The sequence below is a fragment of the Labrus mixtus genome, chromosome 5, assembly GCF_963584025.1.
Source record: "Labrus mixtus chromosome 5, fLabMix1.1, whole genome shotgun sequence".
Lineage (NCBI taxonomy): Eukaryota > Metazoa > Chordata > Actinopteri > Labriformes > Labridae > Labrus > Labrus mixtus.
In genome coordinates this window covers 17,222,070-17,233,238 of record NC_083616.1, presented here as the reverse complement: position 1 = coordinate 17,233,238, position 11,169 = coordinate 17,222,070, and the positions used below count along the sequence as shown (strand labels likewise).

Below are 11,169 nucleotides of genomic sequence, written 5' to 3'. Positions count from 1 at the left end.
AAAATAAAAATTCATGTTTCTTTAATGGTCATGTTTTCTCCTCTGTCTGAATAAGTTATTCATATTAATTGTTGTTTCTTATTGAAGTTCTTAGAATTTATTAAAATTCTACTAAAATGAACTAAATGTTCACTATTTTAGTTCATTTTAGTGTTTTTTTTAGTATTTTGTACATCCAGCAGTTTAAAAAGAAAACTTTCAGCTGACAGTAAATGGAGAAATAAAAAAGAACCAAATCTTCATATTTAGATGCTCAGGTCACAAACATGAAGATGAAAAAATTGATAGAGTATTATAGAATAAATTAAAGATCAAATTACATGTTATTATGATCTCTTAATGAAAAATCTGTTGAACTGCTTTTGCTCACGTTACAACTCCATTCTCTTTCTCACCAAACTGATTGAATCTGTTTTATAACCTGACATCAATGATTATGTGATGGGCTTAAATAGTTTGTAATAAAACATCATCATTTGAAAGTTTTTGCTTGTAACTGTTTATCTTTATTCCCAGCTCTTACAGTTTTCTATTCGCCGGCATTATGTGTAAGTGGTATTGTCATGATGAAGCACTATGAGATGTTAGTCTTAATTACATTATGGTTTCATCTCTCAGTCCCTAAATGTTCACTAAATAGTGTAGAGCCCATGTTAGAATTTTCTAAAGACAAACATGAGAATAAACAGCTTCTTTTGTCAAATAAACAGATTTAAAATGTGATTAAAATCTCACAATCGTCGATACCGAGCAAAGATTTTAAATAAACATTTTATAAATGTTTTCTTCCTCCAAATAAAAACACACATATGTTGTTGCTTGATCATTGTGTTTATTTTCAATATACATTTCATTTGAAAAATATAAATTCTAAAATAAACCATTTCACCTGTTCTAAGAGTCACAAAAAGAAAAATAATATTGAAATCAGTATTCTGTTCTCTAAAATTAACAAGTGTTTTCATTAATATTGTAGATTCTTTTTTTGTTTCACGTTTACACAGAGTGACACAACTTAAACTGAACAATTCCCCACATGAAATCTCTGTGACCTTAAGTCACACTTTTCTCCACTCTCTGCTTTCGACTGATATGGAGTATAAATCAGTTCTTTCATTGATAATCTGAAACGAACTGAACAAAACAATAACACAATGAACGTGATGATACAAAAAGAGCATTTCGGTTTGAGCTGACATTCCTTTACCCTTTATTTACATGATTTTCAGAGGAGGAGGAAGGTGGCTCGTTGATCAAACATTTGATTTCTATAGTGGTGATGAAGACAGACGGGATTCCAGCTTCAAATGAAATCTGCGACGACACATTTACACTAAAACAAAAAAAAAACAAGCAAGAAAGTGCTTCAGTGTGCCTTTACAGATCAAATGGGGGGTAAATGAAGTGATGAACATCAACTCTGGCTCAAATGTAGGAAATACTGGCCAATAGGTGTCAAGTCGTCACATCTGAGAGGCCTTTTTGAATGATAAACAGAGTTTTTACAACATTTGCCTTGCATCCTAAAGACAACAGTGGATGTTATTTCTAGGCTGATTTTTACAAGTCTAGAAAGAAACACACTCACATGTCACATGTACACTGAGAGTTAATGAAAAAGATGGAAAAGAAAAAGAGGGTACACAAAATGTATTGCCCATATAAGTATCCGGTATTTAAAGTCTTCCCAGAAAAGAGGATCTCCCAGATATGAAAGTCATCCTTTCATTTATTTTCCGAGTATATTTCTCAATTTTCTCGACACTTGTAGCACCCAAACAGTAAAATACTTAATTTTAATCGTATATTAGATGGAAATGTTTAATTATTTTACTGCATGCCAGTTGTCTGGCTGCTTCACTTATTTTACAGATTTTGGTTATAAATACACATTATTTTTTATTCCATACTTCATTCCCACGATAAAGCTCAGTGTGCTATATCTTTAAGATCAAGGCCCACATTTACAATTGATATTTAAGTGATTTACACATGAATGTAGTTTATATGTCCTTCTAAAATGGTTCATCACTTATTGTTACTTTGTGAATATGAATGCTAATTATTTTGTTCTTTAACTTCATGAGGAGTTTCATACAGGACATTACTGTAAAAGCAGTATTTCTGGTTCTTTGGCCAAAAATCCTGTGATCAGTTGATACTTTCATGAAAGCTTGTTGGATTTTTGTTATCCACTGAACTATGTAAAAATACAAAGTTCATGTTTTTAAAACCTTCAGGGTGTAATTTAACAAGACAGTAAGACTTGAAACAAACATAATGATGCACTGAAAAACCCACATTGAAAATGAAAAGCGGTGGATGAAGTATTTTGGATCATTTAGCTATAGCATTAATGATGTATAGTAACCAACAACATGGAGCCAGTTTAAGACACTTTGTTAACTACTGGATAAAAAAGAAGTTTGTCACGCATCTTATCATCTGTTTTTCTATTTTCAAAGTGTAAAGAAGAAGTGGAGACAAAAGTACAGTATTTCCCTCATATCTGCATTACAACAACAGAGGTTTAAGTATCAGAATGGGAAACTTGAAGTAAAAAGCAAATCTGTAATTGTTATTATCATGTGTATTAATATCTATTCACACTTTTCCCCCATAACCAGTTACGTTGCTCTAAAGACAAGGCTTGCGTCTCAGCCTGTATGGAGAGGAAAAATGCTAGTAGTGACCAAGAACTCAGAGTACAAAAAAAAGTCATGTAAGTTTCATAATAAAAAAAAATGCTGAGATTCCTGTTTAAACCTATTGTAACAGGTTATTTTAGAATCATTGAAGAAATGCCCCCTGCTGTGGACTGAAACTGTCTGACAACCTGCCCTTTACATGGGGTTGGGTTCCCTTCTTATTTTATAGCGTTACCATAAGAGTTTCAGTCTGGATCGATCTCTTATAAGCCACTTAGGTAAAGTAGTTTGTGCAGCAAAAAGCAAACATATGATATGCATTCCCTAGAGTTAAAGTTTGGCTGAAAATATCAGATGATTATGTATTGCTTTACTTTCTTCTACCCACAAAAAAAAAACAACATGAAAGACACAAGAAAAAGTTACCAACATACACACATGATGTAATCTTAAAAAAAAAAAAAAAAAAAGATAAAGTGATTTAATTTAAAGAAGTAACAAAAGTTTGAAGAAGATGAAAGAAAAGTTCTGAAAATTAGAAAGAGAAAGTGAAGCGAACAAAACTGCATCAAAAGTGATCATAAAAATATTTACCTTTATCTGCACACACAAATATGCATCGTTAATTCACTGTTATTATATTCAAAGATCTAAGCACACCTTCCTTTAACCAGCTATAATACAGTGAATCTCTTGAATCATTTCAACTCTACTATAGACGACAGAGAGAATATATGAAAACCCCATGCTGCGTCAAAAATCAACATGTTGCCTTTTTCATAATAAGCATTTATTCTAAAACAAAGAGGTAGAGCTATAAAAAAAAACATATTTTTCCTGCTACAGGAAAATGTTATAAGAGTAATTCCATTGATATAAAAATTCCGATAGATGATATTTATATATATTGATATAAAAAGAGTAGGGAGGATGGGGGTGGGGGGGAGGGGTGGTCCATGCGTGATCAGAGAGAGCTGCAGCATTTACTGTAGATCAGTGAAGTGTGAGACGAGATGCATAGAAGAGTAGTAAGAAGTTATATTAACTGTGTTTGAGAGACATTAAAAACTGTTAACTCTGTGAGAAAAATACAATAGAGGACTGTGAGGAAGGAAATCTTTGAAATAGTTTAATTATTAGAGGATGGGGGGCGGGGGCAGTTTAACTTGAATTGAAGGAGTTAAAAAAGAACATTTAAAAAAAGGAAAAACATCCGAGTGGCCCTGCAGTTGCCGTGGGATACACCTGCTCAGCTGTGGTCCGGTGCTTTACAAAGACGTTTCTGATCCTCGGCTCTTCCAGTAGAACGAATTATCATCGTCTGGGTCCATGTCTATTCTAATCTGAGGCACAGACTTCAGCGGACTCATCTCAGGGCTGAAACAAAAGGAGAGCCATTATTTGGACATAGACTTGGATGTTGTGTAATCATAAATTCATCAAATAGCTCCACTTTAATGCCATAGTTTGACATTTGATATTAAGGAAGAATGTGTGCAGTGTACTTAATAACATTTTTGTTTTTGCACTCTTGAGGCACAAATTCAACCATTTTGTTTGCCGGCTCGTGAGGTCATTTAAGCTCAAAGCAATTTGTCTTCAGTCTTAGCGGAGACAGGATTACTTTGTAATGTCATCACTGTGTTGCATGCCCCTTCAGATGTTACTGACTCTAATAGACACGTGATGAGACAAGGTCCAGGAAACAACACCAAATCATACCGTTACTCTTTAATTTCACGACAAAATGTTCCACCTTGTTTGATTGATTTCTCGTCAAGAGGATGAGATTAAGGTTGTTCTTTTCTCAAAACAGACAATATAAGTCACTTTTTGTCTAAGGGAAATGTCTGAATGAAAAAAGTTGATTAAATTCAGTGAGCGCTCAATGAATTTAGCATAGTTTGAAGAGCATTTTCCAATAGTTCACATTGATAGACTGTCTGTCTTTTGGTTCGTCAGCAGTCATTTGAACAAACGCCAACCCTTCCGTCTGATCTCACAGTTGGAAACCAATTAGAAAAAGAAATCCTTTAGTTTGTTATTTGGCATCACAGATGTGCCGCTCTTCACACATTGACCCAAACACTAATCCGCCTCCGTCTGCGCTGCCATGAGAGTCGTACAGCAGATAGGCTAAGGCTGAAACAAAATTTGACCCGCGCATGCTAGCCGTCGATGGTGGAGGTCACGGGCGTGATTTGAGAAACATAATCTCTTCCTGAGCATCATAATCATCTTTCTAAATATATGCCTAAAAAACAGGCTTGTTCTCCCTCTTTAAGACTGATTGTTTGCTCTAAAGCTTAAATCACTCACGCACCGTGCGTAAGTGTTATGCAACACGAGCTTGTCTTGATCTAGTCTGCAATTTATGTGGTAGTTGAATGTATGTAAACAAGATTACATTCCTCATAACAATGACATTTAGGGGTGGCCTTGGGGTCTAAGATTTCATTTAAACAACCCTTATCTGAACAGGGAGCTTTGTTGTAACTTTGCCTCCAGTCTCCTACAAATGTATTTAAAAAGGCAAAAAAAAAAAATCCCCCCAGTATTAAAAAAGCTAGGAAATAATGTGTGAATTTTAACACTGGACAAGCAAGCCAGATTGGTTAATGAAGGCAGAGCTGACATGATCATGTACGGGAAACTAATCTTAATGTAGCCTTACTTCATGATCGAGATCACTGGTCCCGTCATTTAAACAAATGGCCCAGGTACATTACTTTTGATTCAGAAGATAACGCTCCATAATTAACTCTTCAAATGAAGAAAATTAACCCATCTGATACAAAAGTAATTTACTTCAAAACTTTTCTTATTCATTGACTTCTTCCTCCATCTCCTCATCACCTGGCTGGTTTTGCAGTTTTTATACTCTCTGTAACTCTCCCTCAAATTTTAATGATTGTTTTTGTCTTTTCTTAAATTATTTATTTTTTGCCCAGCTTTTGGCAAAAGCAGTTTTAAAGATATTTACCATAAGAGGTAATGTGACGAGACCCAAGCTTCAATTGTGTCCCAGTCAAATCAAAGTGTAGTGAGGCTGTTTGAAGCGGCTTCCTTTTTACTATGACACACAGGCAAGTGGACGCTTCAGAAATTTTGTGTGACTATTTGTTATTTTTAAGGGCGGTATCTTAACTGGCCCAATCAGGCCATTGGAACATGCAGCTTGCCCCAGAGTCTTTCACTTTTGTATCCGGGCCAGCAGGCCAGTTCTTATGTTGAGCTCAGGTTTGCTAATAGAGCCCACAGAGAATTCCATTTTTTGTAAAGTTTCGGCTGCTTGTTTTTAAAAAGTTTTGGGTGCTTGTTTTGCTCTCCAGTGTACACATTTACTGTTTGGGTTCACTCTCACTGCTCACTGATGGTGTCTTACTGTGCACTATACCTGCTCAACAGCAGACATACAACAGAAGTGACAGTGGTTAGAGAATTAAGCAACTAAAGAGACTTTTTTTTGTCAGGAGATGATGGAGACTAAAAACAACAATAAAGTGAAAATTGGATGACAATCATAGGACCAGAAACAAGACGTGGAAAAATCACAATATTACTTTTACCAATTCTTCCTGTTCTTGCAAAGTGACTACTGTAGGTTTAAAGTCCTAAGAGTGAAGCAAGATCAAAGAAAGGAGAAATCAAAGATAGGGCACATCTGCTAGCCTTGGAAAAACTGCGGGTTGACTGTACTTTAGATAAGATAATTAGCCAGGATGACCTTTAAAGTTCAGACTAGCATCAAATTCTTCCTTGTTAGCTCATCATCTGACCTTTAGCGACCTTTGCTGCCAGAGTCATAAATGAATTCAAAAAGAAAATCAGTTCCAATTATTTTTAAGCTTTGTACCATTTTGACTGTTGAATTTAGCCTGTTGAATGCCAAGAGTCTTTGGTTCTGAAGTCTAACACAAGCACACTCACACCTCACCTGGACAAGCAGTTAGCTTGGTAGTAGCGCAGCTGCTCAGCACGATGTGTGTCGTTCAAGGAATGAAGGGGACTTCTCTCCTGTGAAAGAAGAACACACAAACAGCCATGAGTGTGCATGAAGGAAGAGCTAAAATGTGTTAGATTCTTTAAAGTTTAAAATCAATTAGACTAGCAGCTAAATGTTACTGACAAACACTTTCGACCAGAGAGGAGGAGAAACCAGCCCAAGAGATTAGATGCTACATGGGTTTGGATGAATGGATGGACAACCTGCTGATCACGTCAGAGCATCTAGAGAGCATGTATTTCATGTCAGCTCACCACTTAAATTTAACACAAAATTAAAAGACATTAAAGAAGTTTATAAACCAAAGAAAAACGTTTTTTCCTGAGCAGTTATTAATTCATGTATGTCTTTCAAATTACTGTTTGAGTTTGAGTGTCCCATGCTAGGGGAGACCGGAAACAATACTCATTTTGTCAGGGACGTACAGATAGCATGTTTTCTTATCGCACCACATCGTAATCCAAGGCGAAAGGAGAAAAGGCAAGTTAATTTCATGCAGGTTTTGGAACATAAGAAATAGAGAGACGAAGCACAAAAGAGAAGTTAACACCATGCAGTGAGTGAAAGAAAAGCAGGCGACGGCTGTTAGAAACGGAAGAATTCATCAGAGAGGCTGGATGAGGAAGCAGAGCAGGACTCAGGCAGGTTCAACTGGATGAAGTATTTTTCCTCATGTGCGGCCGGAGGTTTACTCACTGTCAGAGGCCTTATCACCTAAAAAGGGCTCCTGCTCCATCATGTCCATGGGGATTTTAATGCTGGGAACATTTTCATTGTAAGGATAGTCAGACTGTTGAGAGAGAAACACACATCCTAAGACAGCACCTCTGTACCCTCTGTAGGTTGTAGCTCACTTAGCATTAGCGAACACACTTCTGCATTCACATCACTAAACATGAGCTCACCTTTGTTGTCATCAGCAGTGAAATGTCCCTTTATTTAAGGGAAACATCCAGTGAAAAAAATATTTATTATGTAACAGCTAGCTGTCATACACTTTAATAACATATCCACTTGGTAATTCTTGTTCATGTTTTATTAAGAGCTATAGAGTCTGCAGGGATCAGGTTGATTGATAAATGTAGGACTTTCAACTGGCAGGATTTTTTTATCAGGATTTGTTTAAACTGAAACCTAAGGTTGAGTCTTTGTTTTAGCCCAAGCCACAATCTGGTTTATAAGCTCATCTGCAACTATTTTACAACACTTTGATCAGATTAAACTGTGGAACTTTCTGAATTATAACTGTTAATGTTTAAAGAGGACATATGATCCCCCTTCTCCACCTTTTCAAACAGTCCCCAGTGGTCTAAATGAAACATCTGTGCTGTGCTTTGGTCAAAATATAACATGAATCAAGCACCAGAGGAGGTTTGTGACACTGTATAAACCAGCTCTCTCAGAACGCTCCGTTTTGGTGTGTGTGTCTCTTTAAATGCAATGAGTTTTCCCAGTAGAGATCACTCCTCTGTAGCGAGAATAAAAATGGCGGACCTGTGCAACCGTTTCGTTCTAGACTGGGGGTGGAGTACATGGGTGGAGATATCAAGGGAAGGGAGGTTTTTTTTTTTTTTTTACCAGAATCCCACTTGTGATGTCACAACGAGTGCAAATTTGAAACGGAGCATTTCTCTCTGTGTTGTAAGACTTATGCAGACCACAAACAAAGGACAGGATGGGTTTATTTCCCATTTTGTGGGTCGGTAGACACGACACTCAGGTTACCCAAATATGTGTTCAAAACACTGTCAAAGTGGATTTTTCATAATGTGTCCCCTTTATAGACATAACAAGCCTTTTGAACTTGTGGTTTACATTGTTAACATGTTGCTGATGCTGTGAGTAATAGCACATGTCCAAACATGTTGACTGGCTTTGAAACATACCCACATGAAAAATTATTTGAAAAAAAATATTTTGAAAAAAAGTCCTGACTTGACTTTAGACAAAAACTAGTCCTGATCAGAGGACCTGGCTATAACTACACTTCACCCTAAATTAAAAGCAGATATAACACCATCACTTTGCACAGAAGCTGATATTCACTCAAGAGTTGAAGAGGGACAACTTGACTCATTGATTTTGTGTATAATCAATCTGAAGACATTTAAAGCGTAAACATCTGACAACATGCTTATGCAACAAAATGATAGCACTTCCTGTTCAAAATGAATACAAGAAAATCATGTTGCTTCTTCTGAAAATCAGTCAAATAATTGTATCGACTCCCAGTGACCAAAACCTAAATGGGTGGCCTGTCCATCATTTCCACCCAGGAGACATCAATTGATGTTGCTGATGCTGTGAGTAATAGCTTCAATTGAAAGTAAAACCATCTGTGAATTTTGATAAAAATATAAGGCACGGAAGAAAAACTGATGTTAGCAGCTGGACCAATGGGGGAAGTTCTGTAACGTAAAGTCATCTAGGAGCATTATAGAAGAAACAAGATTTTGCATTATTTCCTGAGATGTGTGGGCGTAAAAACTGTAAACAAAAAACTCCTTACGTCTTCAGCGTCGCTGTCTATGCTGCCTCTTTTTTTCTTCTTCTTCTTCTCGTCCTCCTTCTTCTTCTTGTCCTTTTCTGGGATGACATCATCCAGGAAGCTGAGGTCATGCTGGGAGAACATGTAGTCCATCGCTTTCCTGACAGCTACCAGAGCCAGGATCTAAAAGTAGAGGTGAATTCATTTGTTGGACAGTGTGATAAAAGAGCACGATTATCAATCGGCTCACATTGAACATTTAGTTAAGCAAAAACATTTTCATGTCACTGCTTAAACTGTTTAGGAATATTAAATATGAACTTTCTGTTCAAGGAAAGTTGTACCGCCAATAATAAATACACTAAATAAACTTATATTCAGATTAGGTCACTGGTTACCTTTTAAATTGATGAAATAAACATGTCTTTAGACTAGAAGTGACAATTAAAGAATAAAGTACAGGGATATCATTTAACAAATTTAAAACAAAGCATAATTAAAAACATTTACAGGTCAAAGAAATCTCATAACATACTTTTAAGTGCCAGATTATCAACCCTGAGCAGTAGTTATTTAAAAACACTAAAACAGTCGTCACTTTCTTCACTGACATACACAATTGTCTCGGTACAAATGATAAGCTTCATGAAAATTTAATTAATAATTCAATCTGATCAGGTCAAGATGACTGGAGTAAGTTGCTTTATCTTTGAGAGCTTTAAGTCATCTGTCCTAACTTCCTTCTCTCATCCTTTGGAGTATAAAGTTAATAGTTGTTTTGGTTGCCTGATTGGTAATTCTCAGCTTCAGGACCAACTTAAATTGGCGTGGTGTTGCTCTAAAGAGCCTCTTACCATGACGGGGAATACAATAGCAGCCACAGTGGACTTGAGGATCCAGAGCAGAGCCAAGCAGAGAATCTGGATGAAGGTGAAGAGGTGGACCTTCCTGAGGGGGACGTGTCGCAGGTAAATCAGGTCCGGCTGATGCTTGGCTGGCATCAGAAGCAGCTTGAGACGATCCATAAACTACACACACCAAGAGGTTCAGAATTAGGAAAAATAATCAATGTTAATAGTTTAAGTTAACAATCAAAATGTATTGTAAATGCAGTATTTACCTGCACTCCATTGAGTGAAGCGACTCCCATATAAAGAAAGACTCCATACAGCACAGGCATGGGGATAAACTAGGTGACACACGGAAAGAAAAACATAGCTTCTGTAAGATACTGTAGCTTTCACAGAGCAATAGAAGAAAAAATAAAATGCTCTACGCAGCCATTGTAGTCAGTGTTTAAGTTAAAAGTGCTTCAAGCAGAATTATGAATAGTTAATTTGGTGCTCAGTTATCATGTTAATTCCACCTCTCAATATAATGTGCAAATTTGGTCAGACAATAATATGATTAAATTCCATGAGGACCACCTTTGTATTAAAAAAATGCGTTCCCTCTTGATCATGAATAAAATTGTTCCTTGTTTGTCTGTTTGGCATATGCACAGTAGACATTTTCTTTGTTTACCTCCCACTCAACACAATCCCTGAAAAATCTGTGATAATTTACATTTTACTCTCTTGTAAAGATTAAACTAGAAGGCTAAGGAACAAACTACAGACACAAATATAAAGACAATATCTGAATTACCTTTAAAATCGGAGACATAAACACAGATAGTCCTGTCAGGATGAACACAACCACACCAGTAAGCCTCTGTTCCCTGCAAAATAAGAATAATAAGAGGTTCAAAAAACTGTTTTGTGTAATTGTATGGTTTGGACATTTTCAGTCTCTGATACCAAAAATAACTAAGTCCCCAAAACATTTTGTTGACAACTTTGATATAATTTTTTCCCAAAGGACATTCGGTTAAAACAAAGCAAAAACAAGTCCAACATTTGGATACAACACTTCACAGTCAGTGCAGATGTTTCACTGGCATGCAAGACAAGAGTTTGTTTGTTCAGCTTACAGCTGACCCATCAGGAGCTGAAGACGGACATCACCAAAAACACTTGTTAGACAAA

At 36.4% G+C, this 11,169-nt stretch overlaps 1 protein-coding gene across 7 annotated transcripts in view; it reads right to left on the bottom strand.

The window, feature by feature from the left end:
- Positions 1 to 977: 977 nt before the first annotated feature.
- Positions 978 to 11,169, bottom strand: part of slc4a4a (solute carrier family 4 member 4a) — a 56,075-nt gene continuing 45,883 nt past the window's right edge. For 4 of the 7 annotated variants that reach the window (XM_061038266.1, XM_061038270.1, XM_061038271.1 and 1 more), the window contains 6 exons: positions 10,790 to 10,862; positions 10,263 to 10,331; positions 9,997 to 10,170; positions 9,164 to 9,325; positions 6,586 to 6,665; positions 978 to 4,025 (listed from right to left, as the gene is read on the bottom strand). In XM_061038266.1, the coding sequence (XP_060894249.1) occupies positions 3,917 to 4,025; positions 6,586 to 6,665; positions 9,164 to 9,325; positions 9,997 to 10,170; positions 10,263 to 10,331; positions 10,790 to 10,862 (667 nt within the window). In that variant the 3' untranslated portion in view covers positions 978 to 3,916. Of the gene's footprint in view, positions 4,026 to 6,585; positions 6,666 to 7,350; positions 7,445 to 9,163; positions 9,326 to 9,996; positions 10,171 to 10,262; positions 10,332 to 10,789; positions 10,863 to 11,169 lie in introns of all 7 variants that reach the window. The other 3 variants (XM_061038269.1, XM_061038272.1, XM_061038273.1) reach the window with 1 other exon arrangement.